At 36.8% G+C, this 21,890-nt stretch overlaps 1 protein-coding gene and 1 long non-coding RNA gene across 4 annotated transcripts; both read right to left on the bottom strand.

Moving 5' to 3' along the window:
- On the bottom strand, positions 91-10,973 carry LOC109234054. Of its 3 annotated transcripts, none has more exons than XM_019399897.1 (9): positions 10,722-10,973; positions 9,764-9,933; positions 9,141-9,464; positions 8,782-9,001; positions 7,072-7,218; positions 6,858-6,979; positions 3,779-3,983; positions 1,381-1,634; positions 91-535 (listed from the first exon to the last, which is right to left on the bottom strand). In XM_019399897.1, the coding sequence occupies exons 2-9, from the start codon at positions 9,856-9,858 to the stop codon at positions 367-369; spliced, it is 1,536 nt and encodes a 511-aa protein (XP_019255442.1). In that variant the 5' UTR covers positions 9,859-9,933; positions 10,722-10,973; the 3' UTR covers positions 91-366. The 3 variants fall into 3 exon arrangements, with proteins under 3 accessions (XP_019255442.1, XP_019255441.1, XP_019255440.1); XM_019399896.1 differs by having other exon boundaries at positions 9,752-9,933; positions 10,889-10,973; XM_019399895.1 differs by having other exon boundaries at positions 9,752-9,933; positions 10,722-10,972.
- LOC109234055 lies at positions 4,032-4,927 on the bottom strand. The gene is made up of 2 exons (XR_002069123.1): positions 4,841-4,927; positions 4,032-4,713 (listed from the first exon to the last, which is right to left on the bottom strand). It is a non-coding gene; the product is annotated as an uncharacterized LOC109234055 (long non-coding RNA).

Below are 21,890 nucleotides of genomic sequence, written 5' to 3'. Positions count from 1 at the left end.
TGTAACATATTCGTGCGTTGCATCTCTCAATTCTTTCAACAACAAAAATCGGAAGCAGAGTCGGGGCCTCAAATTTGAAACTCGATCTCAGACAAATGAATGATACCTGAATAAATTCTTCCACAGTCATAAAATAAACTTGCAGCGAGAAATAGAACAGCGGCCTTTAGCACATTCCTTCAACACTATAAATCTTAACTAGTACTAGAAAACAAACTGAATCGTGAAGTTAAAATCTAACCAGGGGATGCTCAAATGGGCCTAAAAAGAATTGAAGCTGGTATTCTCACTACATCTATAAACAATGAAGAAAATGAGTTGAAAATTTGTAATGAACACAAAAAGGAAAGTGACTACTGCTAGATCTTACTTCCACCGCAGGGATTGCCTTATCCCAGTGTGGATAAGCCCCAAAGACCGTCCTATCAAGCAAACCAAAAAGAACGAGATAGCATTGCTCAGCTTAGAAATAACAGTTCTTATCACCGGCATTGCAATATCAGCCAATTCAAGGAGAAGACTGTAGTAATATCTCCTGAAAGGTAAAGAAAGATAACGACAATAAGTAAATTATACTTCGGGCTTGCTAATGCCTGCACAAGCAAAGACGTAGGGCAGTAACAAGATGATTCAAAACAGCTTTTCCATGTATCTTTATCTATGGAATAAGACTTAATTGACCAAAAAGTCTGTTAAGGCTTCAACATTTTGAGATGCCAATATAATCAGTGATGTAATATGCCAACTAAAAAGACCGATCCACAACCAGGATATGTGGAAACAACATTCTCACTGTCTAGGAACAATTCTCAATTTGAACAGCATGCCCAATCTTTCGGGCAGCTCTGCAGTATTTGATAGTTAAAAAGATCATCTAATTAATTGACAAAAAACAAAGATTCTCATTATTTTGTCAGGCTCAATAATATAAACCTGGCACACTTCATGTTTGTACAACAGCCCGCAATTTTACCAACAATTTCCTAATTGGTCAGTAGTAGAGCAAGTGCTCTGAACCTTACTATCATGTCCTTTAATTATAATTGCAATTCTGTCACCTTAGCATAACCAACTATCAGTGTAACTCTCTCGGTAAGCAATCATGCATTTCCTCTGTCTATGGTCATAAAATTATCTTATATCTGCATTAACTAAGGACATATCAGCTCCAACATTGGGACCAAAGCTAATTTTTTCTAACATCCGGACCCAAGTATCGCAGGTAATGAACTGAAAACCAAAATTACATGAAACATCCATAACTAAGAACCTTGACAATTATCCGAGAAGATCCCAGGGTCCAAGACATCACAAGAAGAAGACCAAAAAATTAAATGCATGATATGAAATAAAGCATGAGAAATGAAGGACTCCACTTACCACCCAGTTAAGGCCCTAAGTTCCTTGGTTCGTTTAACAGCTACAGAGATTTGGTTGATCACAACAGTATTCAGTTGAGATAAAACAGGCTGAGAACTCATCACCCTAAGCTTCTCCCACCACTTCACATTTTGAACTTTGCTCTTGCTAGATTCCTCGATAAGATGGCATTGCAATGTGCACAAGTCAAACCGATCTTCGTACATGGAAACAACTGCGTCCATGTTCTGATGCAACCATTGTTTCAGAGCAACCTGTTAAAACATTTGAAAGGCAAAAATTCATCAGTAGATCAACATATTATAAATTGCAAAATGCATGTCCCTCTCAGACACGGCAGGTAGCTTATAGCTCTAGACTCCAAAACATTTATGATTTTACAAAAGTTTATTTTGATATTTAATGGTTCTTTCTATTTTGTTAAGGTACAGTATTATTAATAAAAGGTGTACCAAGAAGGTACACAGGCTTTTGATATTTAATGCATTTCCTCCACCAAATTCATCCACCGTCAGTTATCATGAAATTTGTCTTTTTCATGCAGAATTAGAAACTTGGCTGCTCCCCATACTTAGATAATCTCCCCTGCAGAATGTGGCTATTTTCATTATTCAGTAAAGATCATTAGATCTCCACTGTTTCAGTAAAGACTATGTGCAGTAGCAACCTGGTATTCCCATATATAAGTAGCAATTGGACAAAACGTTAACCCTAATAATCAGCCAAACCACATCGAAGTCCATGAAATCCTTCGACAGGCAAGGAGAAGTTCAGTTAACCAGAGAGAAAAGAAGCTGCCACATTATTATATCAGCTAACAAGACCATTCACTGCTAGAATTTCCGCGATTTTTTACGAAGGAAGTCGTTGGAAATAATAAATTTCCGACAGCTTTTGAGGCTTCAGAGAGGTCTGAAACCAACTCGTCTCAATGAATTTTTGAGGGAAAAGAGTTGTCATCAATACTTTTCGACGGCATTATAACTGCCGTTGGTGTATGAAAGAGCTAGTGATGGTTTGAGACTTTTCAACGGTCTTCCATCAGTAAATAGATTTTTGACGGCCTGCCATTGGAAAATGTCACGTTTGGAAAAATATTCTGCACTTTCGGTGGTTAAGTCATTTTCAAGAATCTTTTTTACCTTTTTCAGAGGCTTTACCCTGGAAATCGTCAAAAATCTGGAGATTACACTGCAAGACTGTTCTAGTTTTATGTCTAACACATTACCTATCAACTTCAACAAACAAGCACATCTAATAATCCACTAAACCTCCACCAAACAACAAACGCATTCACCAACATCAGAATATCCAACAAAAAAAACATCACATAAGCAATTACCAATGTCAAAACGAAATATTAGTTAGCTTTACATATTGCTTAGAAAAACAACCAAATCTATTGTTTAGTGCATTCAAAAACAACAGAAGCTACTCATCGGCACCTCCTCGCCATCATCATTAGGGTCGAGGAGGGAGGAAGGGCCAAATTATTATTTTCTAGGAGTCTTCTGACCAATATTGTAACAACTTCATCTACCAATTTTCTCAATGAACCTTTGTAGAAAGGTTGAATTGAATGGCAGGGGAGTGTTTAGTATTGTGAGGGGAAGACGAGGATTTAGCACATAGAACCGTCATACTATTCTAACATTTTAATATAACAATGGCCAGGCCATTGAAAAGTTTCAAACTATCACAAGCTCTTTCATACAACAAGGGTAGTTGAGAATGCCGTCAAAAAGTAACGACAACATCTCATTTCTGTTAAAAATTCATTTCAACAAGTTGGTATTCGACCTCTACGAAGCCGTGGACCGACAGAAATTTATTTTTACCGCCTTTCCAGAGACTTCATCAAAAATCCCGGAAATTTAGCAGTGAGAGTAGTTGGAGGTGACATGTGAAACTTTAATTAATCCTTGTTTCCCCATCCCTAAAAGCTAAGCCTACTTAGAACAGCAGTCTACAAAATATAAGATGTGCAACTCAATATTTATGCCATGAAATTTATACGTTTAACGCATAACCATGTCAATTATACATCGCAAACTTTAATTTCTTTCAGGCTTCATCTTTTCTTCAGAATCTTTAGGAGACAAGTCCAGCATATCAACTTGCTAGAGAAAAAGGATCATTTCGATCATTAATGACTTTAGTTTAAACTTGTATTATGACAAATAAAGGAAAAATGCAATGCCACTACCAACTGGTAACATGAGCACAGAAAACAAAAGCCAGCAGGCAGAACCCTGAAGTATCAACTTATAGTCTCCATCAAGAATATCTAAGAAAGAGAAGATGTGATTCTGAATGAAGACAAGTTGTGAATATATACAGAGGAGGATCCATGATTAACACAATTAAAAAAATGTTTGAAGCCACAGAGAAGTAATACCTCATTGCGTAATTTCTGAAGTGCCCGCGTTGACAATGTACACAAACTCAACCCTAGGTTGTTCATTTCATTTGACATACTACTATCAACAGACATAAGCTCCAAATACATACTTGCAATCCCATCTGCCAACATTATCACCAAATCCTCCAGTATAGAGACTCCATGCTCCATAAACAAGCTATCACTATAAAAGCCAGCTTTCCTGCCATGATAGACATTAGAGAACATTAAGGCATCTTCTGGATTTTTCTTTTTTTTTTTTCCTTTTGGGTTGGGAGTATCCAGACTCCATAGGGACATCAAACCATACCAACTGTGAGGAGAACATAAGAAACAGTAGCAGACCAGAACTTTTGTTCTGTTTCGGTGAAGCTATAGTGACTATTTGAAAAGACTTTAATGTTCATGGGAGATATCCAAAAATGTGGTAGCATGAATTTTTTTTTTCTTCTTGAGAAGGTAAAGATTTTATTAAAACAGTACCAAGATGGTATTTAAAGATACAGAGAACATCCCAAAACAACAAACACTTCCTACATTCCACCTAACAAATCCAGGAAATCCATAAACTGATACAGATCCACTAAGAACTACCCTAATACCAATGTGGTAGCATGAAATAAAGGATGAGAAAAAGATTCTTCTGACACAACAAGAAAAAACAATGTTCAAAAGAGGGACTCAATACCCGAACATTGACAGCATAAAGAATAAGAAGAAGAAAAGATATTTTTAGAGGCTGAAACTCTAACAACATGAAGAACAGGAATAGAAGACTTTCTAGAGAAGTGCTTGGAAATTCAATGGTAAAACATAGAGACTCTTTTGCTTGAAAAATTACCGGAAGCATGACTGTAACGCAGGACAAAGGAGGTGTCGTCGTAAGGGCCACCGGAAAGAGCAATGTTCCAAACACTCATCCAAAAGGTTCACTGTGTTGTGGAACAGTCACCAAAAAAGTCACAGATGGTAAACATATGAAAGAAAGAACAATTCGAAGTAGGACGCATAAGGCCATGTCAGTATGCATTCTTGGAGCTGAAGAGGAAGAAGGCGTACAGATATGTGATTTCCAAGATTGAAGAAAAGCAAAAGGGTTTGTTTTTGAGAAAACTGGTAGCCGTGCTGAACTTCGATGATTTATTGCTTCTTTGGTGGTGTATGACTTTGATTTTGTGACTTCGGAGAACTGCCAGAAAAGCAAGACATTCTTTTTTCATCTTCTGCAACCTCTCGTATCTTTGAGCCCTCTGTAGCAAGCCCCAGCTTCCTTAAATCAAGGTAGAGAATTAGCAGGGCCTTACCCCCTTATAGTGAATGGTGTCTGCAGCTTATGTTCGGCACTATTACTCGCACAGGAAAATTCTTCTTAAATAATAGGCATCTGGGAAGGCTGATTTCCAGTTACCCATTTAGCTTGTTAGTGTATATGGTGTTGGTATTGTTTTTTTCTTTTTCCTTAGATGTTTGAAAACTTAGGAAGTGTGTAACAATACCAGTGGTTCCCAAGCAGCAACAAAAATGCTACATATCGATATGCAGAAGCTACTTGAATATCTGTCAGGATCGTAAATACTCTGCTACCTTGTTGAATTGTCTAAAAACCTTATCTAAAAAGATTTTTTATTACTATTTATTTAGGTATACAGAACAGCCTCTCGACCTTCCCAAGGTAGGGGCACGGTCTGCATACACACTACCCTCCCCAAACCCCACTTGTGGGGTCCCACTAGGTTTTTTGTTGTTGTTATGTAGGTATACAAAACATCCTCCTACATGCAAGCCCAATTCTTCTTGAGCCAAGCACTTGATAATACTTTCTTTATAGTGGCACTGACTCTCCGACTGAGCACCTCTACCAACTCTTTTTTAATAAGATTGGAAAATTTTATTGAAAGAAAGTACCGAGGTATAGAAAAGTACAAACAGAGACTGAATAGCTGTTACAGTCAACTCAGCATATCCAAAATCTTCAAATACTGAAACAAATCTTTAAGAGCCCGTTTGAACATAAGAAATTTTTCCCTTTTTTCCAAAAAATTTTCACTTTTTTCCGAAATCAGTGTTTGTTCATAAAATTTTCAATTTTCACTTGAAGATGCATTTTGGAAATTTTCGAAAATTTGAAAAACTCCAAAAAGCTGTTTTTCAAAATTTTCACTCAAATCACTCACAAAACTTCAAAAACAATCCAAAATTATATTCATGTCCAAACACAACTCTAAATTTCAAATACCATTTTCACTTGGAAAAAAATTTTCCTCTATTATTGGAATTTTACAATTCTTATATCCAAACGCCCACTTCATCTACTCTTTCCTTACACTAAAAATATAAATTCTGCAAACATCTATTCTTCACAATAGTGATATGAGAGATTTTGCCTTCAAAACACCAACTCTTCCTCTCCAACCAAATGTTCCACATGATGCAAAGAGTGTGGTATTAGAGAACCTCCACCAACTCTAATACCAATTGTTATAAAATGAACCATAAAGCACAACCCGAAAGACTAGCTTGTTAGGTGGGAGAGCTTATTCAATCTATAAACTCACCACACTATATGAAATTGTTGTGGGATAGGTCCTTGTTCAAGTTGGTTCATTACAAATTTAAATTGACCAGCTTATCACAATTGGCACCCATTCCTCAGGTCTAGGCAATCACTCTTGGCAATTATCACCCCCACTCTGAGCCCAAGCCACCTCTTAGAGCCACGGCCTCAAGCATCGATCAACCAATTCTGATGTAAGGTGAAAGAATTTGACAATCACATCCCCCCACCCCCCCACCCCCGAAAAAGAAAAGCGTTAAGGCAATGGGCAGAGTAGGGAAAAACATAAGCCTTTTTCAAAACATCAAAAGCTCCTACAGACAGTTCAGAATGAAAGAATCAAGGCAATTCATTCTGCTAAAAGTACACATACATAGAATATAGCAGGAATATTGTTGACAGCAGGCTTAATCACTAGTTCTTTACTCAAAGAAAAGGTAAACGAACAGAAGAAATAAACATAAGAATTATTGTCCATTCTATATTCATATGACTAAGAGAAGCAAGGGCTGGTTTTCTTACCTGACAGAACCAAATCTAAGAACACAGATTAATTCAGCAAATAGATGGTCCTTCCCCGACTTTCTGATGTTTGTCAGGACTCCATATCCGTTTAAGTTATTAACCAGTGAAGAAAGACATTCCTGACAATGTAATAGGAAGAAGAAAGATCTAAATATAAACAGACTTGAGCCTATGTTCTTTCCAAAATTCAAGTATATGTTTCAAGTCATACCTTGTTAGTATTGCCATTGCTCAATGAGAGTTCCTCTTCCAGCCAAGTAACACATAAAGGCTGACACAACATCTGAATGACATCATTAAAAATGGCCAACAGGTTGCCACTACTAAAGTTAACAGCATTTGCAGAAATATTATCAACCTGTTAAGGTGCAAACCTGTAATTAAAGACTGAAAAGGAAAGAAAAGTAACAAAAATGAACTGTATAACCAACAGTTCTGCTCTTCCGTCTTCCAATTACTGTCGATGTGAAACATTAAAAGGCTAATGCCCCAGTAACACCACAAATTTTGTCATAGACCCCAAATATCTGACTCAAAAATATTGATAAAGAAATTGCTGCATTCATAATAAACCTTAGCAGTGCAAACTATGCATCAACTGACACCTATTAAGAAACTGGACTTTTTTCTTTATAAGGCTATTTAGATGATAGACCTTGGACCTAACTCAACCTTGAAAGCTAGCTTGAAATGTGAGGATTGTTCAAGACCTTATAAAGAGACTACAACCATACCCTGAATCAATGTGGGAATTCAACACCCCTCCACATGCCAGAGCTGGACATCTGGAGCGAGATAAGATTAAATGAGCACATAATTGGGAACCCAACATTAGGGATGAGTATGGTGCTGATTCAATGTTAAGAAAAATCGACATTAGACCTAACTTAATCCCAAAAGCTAGCTCATGAGATGAGAAATGTCCAAGATTAGAGAAATGATGCTCATACCGTCAACCAATGTGGGACTCGTTGGTCAAGCGTATGAGCTATTTTCTTAACAAGGTATCAAAGCCAAACTCATCTATGTTTTTGTATTGCCCAATGTCCAGCCTTGTGTTATGTTATCTACACTACAAGATGTCCATCGTTTGGCTTGCGAGGGATATTAGAGCTAGTTGCCCACCTCATTTTCAAGATTGGTTAAGTCATTATTTTATCGTTACAAGATTGGTTGTGTCATACCAGTACGTTTGATAAGAATATGGGGAATCTAGTGGCCATAATTATCTATCCCCTATTGGTCAGGTGCATGAGCTGTTTTCTTAACAAATCCAATTCGAATGTACCTAATTCTTTATTATCTCCACTAGTTTCACGAGTAAATGAGTCTACTTCAGCCAAGTTTACCTGAATTTTTAGTACCAAACAAGAAAATTCCATTTTATAATACTCCCTCTGGTCCACATCATTTTACCTTTGGCACACCCATTAAGGAAATACGAACTCCTGGAGAAGAAAAGATGTATTCACTAAATTAACCTTAATTAATTGTTACCTTGACACATTGGAATATGTAAAATAAGGGCAAATTTTGGAAAAATAAAATTAATTCCTTCTTGATTATGTAAATGGACACTTATTTTGCACCAAAATAAAAAGGTAAATGGTCACTTATTGTGGACCGGAGGGAGTATCACCAAGATGTTCAAGATTGGTTGAGTCATTCTTTTAATCAAAAATGAATATGAAGGATCTAGTGGTCGTAATTAACTGTCCCATATTTTTCAGGTGTATGAGTTGTTTTCTTAACAACACTAATTCAAAACTACCTAATATCCTTTATTTTGCTCCACTAATTACATGAATAAATGAGTCTAGTTCAGCCAAGATTACCTAATATTTTAGTATCAAACAGGTTTTCCATTATCACCAAGATGTTTTATTCAAATGCATAAGGCAATGATAGAGACAGTGCCTGCCTCTTTCTTGAGTAACTGAAAAGACGTCCACATCAACCTTAATCTTGGACCTTGAGCAAGGGCAGACAAATTTGAAGGCTGTTTTCCATGTAACTGTTCAGATTCAAGGCTTGTAGCACCAATATCCCCTCGTTTTATGGAAGAGAGAGAATTCATCAGTTTTCCTTTTACTACATCCCATGCAAACTCTATGCTGATGCGATCATCATTTTTCCTCTCACTGCAATTAAACATGGAAAAGGTGCAAAGCGATACATAGATCAAAGTATCAAACAACGCCAAAGACTGAAATGCACCTTCAATCAACCAACAATACGACTTCCAATAAAACAAAGGTCTCGTCTAGCAACCATTCTTACCTACCCAAAACGGATGATCCGTCAGTGTCAACATTTCCGCTTTGGATCCTTCCTCTAGCATCTAAAGTAGAATTTTCTTCGGAAGGTATCACTCCAGCTATATATGTAAGCACTATACTAGTCATGAGAAGCATTTGGTCAATGGTAGGAACCCATTCGAAAGTTACTGCAGCGTCAGCATCAACCAGAGATGCTAGGCAAAAGCACCTCTTGCAACTCTGCATGTTTGATCTTCTCTCCAGTTTTATTAAGTACGGTGTAATGGCCTTCCGAACGCTCAATGATGGCAAGCAGGATACTTTACAACTCTCAAAGCAAAATCCCCTGAACCAAAGATAGCACATATCAGACATCACTAAAGTAAAGTTTTTTTCTTTTTCTTTTTAATGGCAGTGACCCTATTATTCTGATGGCTATGCAACAGCAAAGAAGAAGAAATGCTATATCTATTCGACGTGGAAGCCTAAGATTTGAATTCCATAACCTGCAACCCTAAGGGCATAAAGAAGTGTTAGGGTGACGCAGTCTTCTTTTCATATCTTTATCTTTTTTTTTTTTTTTTTTGCAACTAAATCCTGAGAAATATAAGTGGCTAGATCAGGAAACAAGACCTGCGTACTAACATAGGTGAACTTTTAGGCATGAAGAGTTGTTGTTTTGAGAACTTTCCATAGTCAAGCAGGTTAAAACTTGAACAGAAAGCCACTTGTCCTGCCATATGTAATTTTGTAGAATCAACTGCTTTTCAACATGCTGCAAGATGTTCGCACTGCCTAGGCTTCCAAAGCAACAACTGCATAAACAACAAACGATAATCAATTACTCTCATGAGCATCCAGTCACCAAAGAAAAAGTCTTCTAATATGAAATGCTTCTCTCATTTCATTCCTTTTCCACGCGGCATGCTAAGTTCCATGTTTTGCCTTTTTCTTTTATAGTTGGAGTAAATGAAAAGCCAGCAGACTTGTGGTCAAAATATGAGAGTTTTAAGTGCATTGTCACTCTTAATTTGCAAAAAGAAAAAACATGACGGTGCACCTTCCATAATTTATGAATGCAACATGTTCTCACCATACATCTTAGTTCCAACAAGAACAAAAATAAATATTTGCCTTCTTTTTTACAATAGAGTTAATTAGAATTCCGTAAAACTCCAAAGCACCAGAAACATGAAACTTGTATCAAATTACATTTTTCTCAAAAATATAGGAGGTGTACAAATTGTCAATAGAACTTTAGAAAGGCTAAACTAGCATTTGGATCCTTAAAAGAAATAAACAATCATATGAGATCGAAATATACTACAGACATGTGCATGAAAAGAACTAGAATTTTCATTCCCCGCAAGATTAGATTGCACTAATCACGCTGTAGTGTAGCATCCACTATTTCAACAGAATCATTTTTCCTTCACCCTATAAGAAAGCTCAATCAATATAGCGTTCACCTCAACAGACAGAAAGAACTACGTTTACAGAATACGGCAGAGCAATTAAAAACAAACAATTTCATCAGCAACAGCGATACACATACCAATGATTTCTAGATGAATGCAGATTGGTTAGAACTCTAAGAACATACCAATTAGATGTTTAACGGCAAATGAGCTTAGCGAGGGAGACAACGATACGTAGTTCCAGCAGGACAAAAACCCTAGATACCATGGACAGAGGAGAAGAAAAAGAGAAAGCGTAGGTAGAGGAAAGCAGTGGTGGCAATGAAGATTACTCGATCGGAAATGTGAGTACCTGGACGATAGATGGACACTTTCTAGTCAATTAGTCCAAATACAGCATTCGCTTTCTATAGCAGTAGAAAAGCAGGAGATAATCACCAAAGTATCATCATAATAAACCAAATTAAGGGACATAGGCCCTAATATCCCACTTGGCAAATTATTAATTGCATACTTAGGTCTCATTTATTTTTGTTTTTTTAAGATTAAAACGTCTGAATCTGAATATATATTTGAATATCAAAATGTGTATTAAGATTAAGACATCTAAATCTGAATATGCATCTCCATATCAGAGCCGGCTAGAGGATAAAGCCAATGAAGCAATGACTTTAGGCCCCCAAATTATTAGGGCCCCATTTTTTAATTAATAATATAAGTTAATTCTATGGTAATTTTATATAGAATATATTGAATATTTATGGGAAAAGTATAAAAAAATTTATAAAAAGATAGAGAATTATTTAGCCAATGTGATTTATGTTGACTTATAATTAATTTACCTTCTAACAGTGATATTATTATTATTTATTATTATTCTTTCTTATAATAAGATTTGTGTATTTTATATTCTTTTCTTTTTCTTCTTACTAAGTTGTCTATTCTCTAAAATAATAAGGGATGAAAAAAGGTAAAAATTTATCTGCATCGAATGTGTATAGTAAACCAATAAATGTAAGATGTATGTCTTGCATGTACAATTTTTAACACTTAACCACGGTCGAGTAATATTTTTACTTTGATTTATTGATTCTTAAGGTTAAATGTTTAGTTAGGTGAGAACTCCTAGAGCAGATGATATTTTATGGATGAAAGACATTGAATAAATTAGGATTACTTCTTTTTCATTCTTTCAAGCATTGCAGCAACAATAAAATTTTATTATGATATATTGAGTTATATATGGATTTCTAGAATCAAATTCTATTGTTTTAAATTTCTATTATTTCTTTTAAATTTGAAATTTGTTATTTTTATATTTTTACTTCATAGTAGTATATTGCTTTACTATTATTATTTCAGAATTTACATATGTCAACTATAAAGTATGAGTCTTGTTACATTATGATTTTTTTTAAGTGTAAGGCCTCTAAAAAAATTTGGCTTTAGGCCTCCAATGTTCTTGAGCCGCCCCTGCTCCATATTAAGATATGTATTAAAATCTGAACACTAAATGATTAGGACTGTTTGTTTTTTTAGTATCTGAATATATAAAATTTATCTCTATTTAAAAATCAATAGACATAAATTTCAAATAAAATACTAATTAATTTAATATTCTATCAATTATATATATATATATATATATATGGTGGTTGGTGGTTGGTGGTGGCGATGGCTAACAGAGGTGCTTGTGAATGCCGACTAAAGACGTGGTTGTTAATGGTTTTGGTTGATGGTGGTGGTTCTGGGTAGTAGCTAATGGTGATTGGTAGCAATAGCCGATTATGATTGAGGATAGTGGTGGTGCATGGTGAATGTTAATAATGGTGGGTGGTGGCGATGGTTGTGGTTGTGATTAAGGAAGGTGATGGTGGGTGGTGGTAGTTTATAATGGTGAGCAGTGCCGGCTATGGTTGTTGATGATGACAGGGTGATGGGTTGTGGTAGTTGAGGTGAGTGAGCGTGTAATTGTAGTTGAGGATGATGGTGGTGGGTGTGGTGGGTGGTGGTAGTGGTGGCGGTTGTGGTTAAGGTTGTTGTAGTAGTAGAAGATAATAGTAGGTGGTGGGAGTAATGAATGTGGATGATACCATTTTAATGAAATTAAGTCTCAGTTATGGATCTTAATCATACAGACCCATTAAGTGGTTATAAAGTAAAAAAAATAAACACACTTAATTATTAAGATCTGAATTATTAAAATTCAGACTTTAAAAATAAATGCACTTAATGTATGAGATCTGAATGATTAAGATTTAGACCTCCATTAAGTGCAAACAAATGAGGCCTTAGGTAGAGTTTGGACATAGATTTGATTGAAAAAATAGTTTTTAAAATTGTGCTGAAAAATAATTTAAAAGTTAGAAGTTGTGCTTGGACATGTATTTTATTTGAAGAAAAGTTAAATTTTTGGAAGTAAAAAAAGTTTCCACCCAAAAACTTTCATAAATCAGTTTTTGGGAACTTGAAAATTTTTAAAGTTTTTTTTTCCAAAACATAATCATATTGCATAAACAAACAATATTTTCAAAAATAATTTTAAAAAAATAAAGCCAAAATCTATGGCCAAATGGGAGCTAATTTATTGGGAAGAAAATGGTCAAATTTACTTCTCTCCTTTCAAATATTGTCTATATTCATCTCGTTATATTATTTCGCCAAAATTTACACCTGTTGTAATATTATCCATCCAAATTTACCCCTATCTTTAGTAAACTTTTAAAAATTATCCTCATTCCTAACAATTTCCCAAATTCCGTTTATTTAAGGCACATATTCTTCTTCTTTCATCATTTTTTAAAATCATCATTGATGTAAAGCTGCATAAACTTGATAGGAGCTAATTAATTGATATACATGTTTTGGTGATCACGTGGAATGGATATTGGCGTACCTCGTTTTCTCGCAAAAATGGATTTGTCACGGCCCAAAATCCCAACCAATCAGGATCGCGATGGCACCTAACAACGCTTGTTAGGCAAGCCAACACATAACAAATAAATAATAAGTAAAAGCAACTCTAAAGTGGATAAGATAAGTCTAAAATTCATACTAACACAAACCATCTCAGATGTGGAATCACAAGTACATGAGCTTCCAGAGTTAGCTACATACACTATTCTGAAATAAAATACAAAACTGTCCGAAGAATGAAAACAGTACAATGGAAGAAGGAAGATAACTCAAGGCCTAAGAACGGAAAGCAGCTCTACGTTGAATTACTCGTCTGGTATCCGCTCTCGGGACTCTGTTGGTACCAATATTTGGACTTGCAAAAGATATGCAGAAGTGTAGTCTGAGTACAACCGACCCAATGTACTCAGTAAGTGTCGAGCCTAACCTCGATGAGGTACTGACGAGGCTAAGACAAGACACCTACAATAAACATATGCAGTTATATATCAAGAAATAACGAAATAACAAATAAAATATCAAATATAACAACGGAATAGGGACAAGAGAATGGGATAAAAAGTACACAAGTAAATGGGTAATAAACGGAAACACAAGAGAAAGCATCAATACGTAAACCTCTTTCCAAAGTAAATAACAAAGCCACAAGCCAAGTCCATATTTCAAGTATCAAAGTAAAGAGCAATGAAATCAACCAAGTTACACGGCATCACCTTTCGTGATTTTATTCTCATTCTCACAGTATAATATAAAAGCAAGTGCACGGCATCACCCTGCGTGCTTTTACTCTCATCCTCACATAATAATATAAAAGCAATTGCACGGCATCACCCTTTCGTGCTTTATCCTCACGTTCACTCAAGCAATAATATCAATATGTAAATAAGGCACAATAATACCCTTCGTGCATTTCATTTTTTCTCACAAACAATCATAAATAACATAATATCAAGCAAGGTGGGAGCATGTTCAACATCAATAATAAAATTTGAACACAAGTCGTCATACAAAAATCTTCCAATAATTTTGCACCAACAACAAATACCATAATAATCTCAACATAAGAAATAACATGAATACGAATAATTAATGGATTAAACAATCTATCCAAAGCATTGAAGACATGATACAAAGATAACATGGCACAAACAAGGTTAATTTTACCTGCATGCTTATCCTATGGCCAACGCATATACATCTGTCACCTTGCATATACATCGTCCCCAACACATAGATCACATAGCAAAATAGGCTCGATTCTACCCTATTTTCCTCAAATCAAGACACTTATCTCTTTTCGGAACACAATCAACAATCCAACACAATTTTTTCCTTTAGAACAAGCGTCCAAACCAATTGACTCTAGTCAAATATTTTTCAAATAAGTCAAAAACAAGCTTTAAAAACTACCTTCGGATGAAAAAGATTCAGTCTTTAACATAGTTGAAAAAGTCAAAAAAATAAACCCGGGCCCACGTGGTCGAAATCCGAAATTAAAATTAAATCATGATTATCCATTCATCCCCGAACCCGGAAATATGATTTATTTTGAAATTCGACCCTAATTTGAGGTCTAAATCTTAATTTTATAAGATTATTAAATTCTACCCAAAATCCCCAATTTATATTTTGAAATTAATAGATTTGATGATAAAATTCATGAAAAAGTAATTGAAATTGATTTAAAACGAGCTAAAATTATTAACTTATGAATTTTGGATGAAATTTCTCTCCTAAAATTGCCTCTATAGAGTCTAGGATTAAAAAATGGTGTAAAATAAGCTAAATCCCGAAATCCCAATATTTTACCCTGCTGCATATATTACAATTGCGAACTCTTGTTCGCATAAGTGAACCACTTACCGCAAAAGCAATCAATGTTCCAGTGCTTCTAATGTCGCAAATGTGACTTTTCCTTTACATTTGCAAAGACCCCCTTCATCGTAAATGCGGACCACCTGCTCAGTATCGCAATTGCGACACTGCCATCGCAAATGTGATCCCCTGGCTCGCAAAAGCGATACTGACTTAGCAATTTCAAAGTCTCCCAGTAATGCCCATTATCGCAAATGCAATCCTAACAACACAAATGTGAGGCTCGCATTTGCGAACAGGTTCTCGCAATTGTGAGACCCGCAATTCAGCAACACCGGTTGTTGCATCAACTATCCAAAACTATATGCAATGTATCCAAAACTCACCTGAGTCCCTTGGGATCCAATCTGAACATCTACAAAAGTATAATAACATAAAAAAACACTTGCTCGCTATCTCAAATCATAAAAATAACATCAAAGTTCAAGAATCGATCATTAAAACTCAATAACGCGCCAAGTCCAATACTCGATGTATCACAATACACAGTGTAAGCTTTCGAATCTATGGAAAACACCAACAGTGGGGTAGTAGTCAAGGAAGTCTTGAGCTTCTGAAAGCTCTCCTCATACTCGTCGGACCATCTGAAAAGAGTGCCCTTCTGAGTCAACTTGGGTCAATGGGGATGAGATAGATAAAAACCCCTCCACGAATCGGCGATAGTAACCCGCCAAACCCAAGAAGTTCCAAATCTTTGTAGTTGAAGTAGGTCTAGGCCCATTATGAACTACCTCAATCTTCTTAGGATCCACCTTGATACCTTCGGAAGACACAACATGACCCAAAAAGGCAACCGAGTCGAACTAGAACTCATACATCGAGAACTTGGTATATAATTGATGATCCTTCAAAGTCTGAAGTACAATCCATTGGTAATGCTGCCCGCTCATGCTCCTTTCTACTGCGAGAGTGAACCATAATATCATCAATGAAGATGATCATAAATGAATCCACATAAGTCTTAAACACTTAGTTCATCAAATCCATAAAGGCTGTTGCGGCATTAGTCAAGCCAAATGACATCACTAAGGACTCGTAATGACCATATCGTGTCCTAAAAGTTGTCTTAGGGACATCTGACGCCCTAATCTTCACCTGATGGTAGCCAATCAATCTTGAAAAACACATTGGTACCCTGAAGTTGGTCAAATAAATCATCAATCCTCGGCAACAAATACTTGTTCTTGATAGTGACCTTGTTTAACTCCCAATAATCTATGCAGATTTTCTTAACAAACAGCACCAGTGCACCCCAAGATGAAATACTCGGTCTAATAAATCTATTGTCAAGAAAATCTTGCAACCGATCCTTCAATTCTTTTGACTTAGCTGGAAACATACGGTATGGTGGAACATAAATAGACCGAGTTTCCGAAACCAAATCAATGAAAAAGTCGATATCCCTATCGGGTGGCATACCCAAAAAATCTGTAGGAAACACCTCTGGAAACTCACTTACAACCGGTACCAAATCCACAGAAGGAGCCTCTGTACAAGAATCATGGATATAAGCCAAATACGCCAAACACCCTTTCTCCACCATACGTCGAGTCTTCAAATATGAAACCACCCTACTAGTGGATTGATCGCGGGTCCCTCTCTAATATAATCCAGGCAACCTCAGCATGGCTAATGTATAGCCTTGGCATGACAATCCAAGATAGCATGATACGGGGACAACCAATCCATACCAAGAATTACCTCAAAATTCATCATGTTCAACAACAAAGATCAACTACAGTATCAAAACCATTAGTAGTGACAACATAAGACCGATACACCTGATCAACTACTATAGAATTTCTAATCGGTATAGACACAGAAATAAATACATCAAAAAAATTACGAGGCATACTCAAATGCGAAGCAAAATATAAAGACACATAAGAATATGTAGAACCCATATCAAACGACACGCAAGCATCTCTATGACAGATCGAGAAAATACATGTAATAACTGTATCGGATGACTCAACCTCAGGTCTAGTTGGAAATGTATAACAACGGGGATAAGCCCCACCAACCTGTACTCCACCTCTACGACAACCTCTCATTGACTAGCCTCTATTTCTAACTGACCGGACTCTACCTCGGGCTACCTGAACCCCGCCTCTACCTGGTTGTGTGGGTGGTGGATCCATCGGTGCTGGAACCATGGGACGAGTACCCTACTGTGGCATATTGCTCTGTGACTTAGGGAAAAACTTTACAACGTGCCTCTGATCCCCATATAGTATAAGAAGCCCTCGGCTGACGTGACTGCTGACCTTGGAACTGTCTCTGTCGACCTGAATAACCACCCTGGTAACTCTGTATTAGAGGTGCACTAACTGGAGTTGGAGGTGCACTATATGCTAGCTACTCGGGACGAGGTCAATATGCTAGCTACTCGGGACGAGGTCCATAAGCATTGTGACTACTTGAAGCACCATGGGTGACCTGTAGAGCTGACTGAACCAGCCTGATAGGATGGCCTCTACCAAAGGAACCCTTGCCAAAGACGAAGCACCACCGAATCCTCCAAAATGACGGGGCCTTTTGTTAGAGGTCATCTTGCTAGCTTGGCCTCTGATGCGCTCGATCCTCCTGACGATCTCCACTACTCGAGTAAAAGAAATTTCATCTTGGTCTCTCTGGCCATCTAAAGATCGATGCCGTAGGTAAGACCATTTATGAACCTCTGCACCTTCTCCCTTTCAGTAGGGATCAGGATAGCTGCATGACTTGACAAATCTATAAATCTAGTCTCATACTGAGTAACGGTCATGCTACCCTACTGAAGGCACTCGAACTGACTACGGAACTTCTCTATATAAGTGAAGGGAGTGAACTTCTCCAAGAATAACGGTGAGAATTGAGTCCATGTGGGAGGAGGTGATCCTGCTGGCCATCCTTACACACACACCTACCAACACCTCTTGGCAGAACCATGCATCTAAAATATTGTGGAGTCAACTTTTTTGGACTCCACCATCCCCATATTGCTCAAAATCTCATGGAAATGGTCAAAGAAGTCCACTGGGTCCTCAGAAGGTGTACCACTAAAGTGAGGGGGATACAACTTGGTGAACATGTCCAACCTATTTAGCTCATCAGCTGACATCGCTGGTCTATCCCTGGGCTGTGTAGCAATAACAGGCTGAATCGCCCTAACTGGTAGAACTGTCGTGGTCTGATAACTGTGAGCCATCTACTCTAGAGTGTGAGTATCGACAGTCTGGGCTTATCCCCCGGCTGAGAAATGCATGGTGCCACAAGAAACACACCGGCCTTGTTACACCCCGTACTTCAGACGTCACTATCATTATAGGATTATCTAATGTAAGCTCAAAAAGTACGAAAATCTTCTACAAGGATAAGAAAGGTTTACAGAAGTCTTAAGTAAGTTAATATGAATATGAGACTTGTTAATCGTGATTTAAATGAGTTTAAAGTCATTATATGACTATATATGATGTTTGGATATGAAATATAAAGTTTGGGAAAAATCGGATTGAAGTTTCGAAAAAACCGACTAAGGATTTACCTTGTAACAGAGCTTTTGAGGAATAAATTTCGTATCCTATATGGGGTTTTTTGCGACATATTATATACCAAATTGAAGTTTTTTGATTCTAGTTTCTAACGCATTTAACCGTTCAGTGATGAGACATCTGAGTAAAGATGTATTCGCATTTTTGCGAGACTGCTAACAGCACCCATGGGACCCACAAATTCGGGGTAAAATTTCAGCTTGTATGTAAATCAATTCTATGTCGTTTTAACTTATTTTTCTGGTCCAAAACAGTTTCTAAATCCTCCTAAATGCTCTCCAATGGTTCCTCCATGATTCTAGGTGAAAACCTAAGATGAAAACAGGATACACTAGAAATCTCGTGATGCTTGCTAGATCGTAGTTCTTCGTCTTGTGGTTGTTTTGGAGGGTTCTTCAAAGGTAAGTAACCTCATATTTCGTTTCGTTTCGTTCTTGTTGATTAAGGTAATAATTAGTCCCTCCTTCATATATGTTAGAATTTCAAGGTGAACTACAAGTCTTTACACGACAACTTGAACCCCAAAAATTAATTCAAGAAGAGAATACAACACCTATAGTGTTGTGGTGTTATTGAGGATAGTTGTGGGCTGTTATTCGCTGAAATTTCGTGTTGTTTCTACTGTTTAAGGTGAGTATAAAAATTCTACTACATGTACTTGAAGTTTTTTGTATGTTGGTTGCATTATTTGAGCAAAATACTACAAAAGAAGACTTGAAATAGTTTGAGATGTTATGAATTTTAATGGGCTGTTTTGAAAAGCTTGTTTCCATGAACTACTAATGGTTGGAAACCCTTGAAAATGACTCTCTTATGATGTTGTTATTATATAATATTATGTACATGTCTAAGTTATTATTGGTACTGTGAGTATGAAGAGAAAGGACAACATAACAATGAAAAGTTGTATTTGTTGTTGTTGTTAGATTGTTGGGCTTTTTAAGGACAAATTAGGAGATGAATAGGAGTTTAGAATTCCTCCCATTATACTTAATATCATGTTGGCAATGCTGTTAAGTTAATGAATGAATAACTTTGGGGTTAAAGGGTTCAAACAGGATTCAATCTGAGCTTGTCGTTTGTCGTATTATATAGTAGTTTCGTTGGTGATGTTTATGCATTTGTTGTTGTGTAGCTCGATTTGGGTTTGGTGCTGGAAGTATATAGGTGAAGGCTGTATGGGCCCGTGTTGGTTAATGATAATATTAAGTTAAAGTAAGAAGTCTATAAGGGGTGATAAGGGGTATACGCATTCCAATTGGAGCTTGCCGCTCGTCGTGAAGTAGTTGTGACTTGTTGTTGTTTTATGGTGTCATGTTATTGATAATTATGCATTACTAGATTTCTCTGGCCATTGTTGTTAGTATATGGTATTGGAGGAGGCTCTTTTTACAGGGGATATGTTGCCCAAATCGAGCTACTAGTTTATGTATCGGACTTAGCCTTTATTCAACACTGATTTTGAATCTCCTTATGGTATGGTAGATTGAGTTGAGTTGTTTGAAGAATTTCTTGGAAGGTATTAAGTACTCAATGGAGTTAAGGTATGTTAAGGCTACCCCTTCTTTCTTTTTGGCATGAACCATATGATACAAACGAAACGAGCAAACGTATAACTTTCATAAATGACTCTATTCATAGAAGTACTAGGGGTGACTATGTTCTTGATTCCTAATGTGTCCTATTATTATATCTTCTATTCATGGGTCTCAGAAAAATACATAAGTTGCTAAAGTTTATCCGAAGTCATATTAATCTTATGACATTCCGAGAAATCTTACTAACTTACTTCATTATGCACTGCATTCATTTATACATGTACATTGACCCATAACCTAATGGCGTTATATACATGTATATTAGATGTATATGGGATATGGAAAAAGGCTAAAGCGTTATATACGCACCACCACCTGATCAGCTGGTATACATTTATGATTTTGCCCACAGAGGCTGAGATGATATGATGGGATGCTCTCAGAGGCTTGATGATGCTATGAATGCATATAACTATGCATGGCATGACATTTATACGCATATGCAAGATATTATAAATTTTTCATGATTCACCGAGCTATTCAGAATTACAGGTTGAGTTCTTTACTCCATGCGTCTTTCATATCTTTTATATACTACTTTCATGCCTTACATACTCTATACTTTATTTGTACTGACCTCCTTTTTGCCTTAGGACGCTGCGTTTTATGCCCACATGTACCGATAGACAGGTTGAGAGTCCTCCTAGTAGGCTATCAGCTCAGCGGAAGGTGTTGAGGCACTCCACTTGCTCCGGATTTGCCTATCTGGTCAGTATGATTTAGACATGTATTAATTAGTATGGTGGGGCCCTGTCCCGTCCTTTATGTCATTTATGTACTCTTAGAGGCTTGTAGACAGATGTCATGTATATGAATACTTGTATGGCCTTGTCGGCCTATGTTTTGAGTATACAAAGGATCATGTCGGCCTTATAGGCCTGTATGTCATATGTATAAGTCGGTATATCATGTTGTGTCATCCTATGTCGAGAATTCCCTCATGTTTTATTCTAGTTATCTCATGACAACCTTTCCGGCTCATTTACCTATGATAGTATGATACAAAAGATACGTTACATTGGTACTCGGTTGAGTAAGGTACCAGGTGCCCATCGCGGCCCATCTTTGGGTCGTGACAAAAGTGGTATCAGAGTAGTTCTGTCCTAGGGAGTCTACAAGCCGTGTCTAGTAGAGTCTTGTTTATGGGTGTTGTGCACCACACTGATAAGCAGGAGGCTACAAGGCATTTAGGACACTCTTTCTTCTTACTCTAGATCGTGTGGTAAAGCTCAGTTGTAAGAATTCAAACTCCTAAATTTTGTTTTATTCATAATACAATGATACCTACATCCAGAAAGACAGTTGGTAAGAGATTGTATGTGGCTGCGGAAGAGTTGAATCAGAGGAACTCGATTTTGCATCATGCTTATGATGAGTAAATGTGAAGTCTTCAGCAGACCATATGTGTATTAAGATATGTAAGTTTCTTGAT

This window comes from Nicotiana attenuata, chromosome 11, assembly GCF_001879085.1.
Source record: "Nicotiana attenuata strain UT chromosome 11, NIATTr2, whole genome shotgun sequence".
In the NCBI taxonomy this organism is placed as follows: domain Eukaryota; kingdom Viridiplantae; phylum Streptophyta; class Magnoliopsida; order Solanales; family Solanaceae; genus Nicotiana; species Nicotiana attenuata.
This window is presented reverse-complemented; position numbering and strand designations above follow the sequence as displayed.

Coding starts and splice junctions, on each gene's coding strand:
- LOC109234054 (XM_019399896.1), bottom strand. CDS start 9,858: ATGGCAGGACAAGTGGCTTTCTGTTCAAGTTTTAACCTGCTTGACTAT. Junction 9,002..9,140: donor GGATCATCCGTTTTGGGTAG/GTAAGAATGGTT, acceptor GTTTAATTGCAG/TGAGAGGAAAAATGATGATC. Junction 536..1,380: donor CTTAGGGCCTTAACTGGGTG/GTAAGTGGAGTC, acceptor TTTACCTTTCAG/GAGATATTACTACAGTCTTC.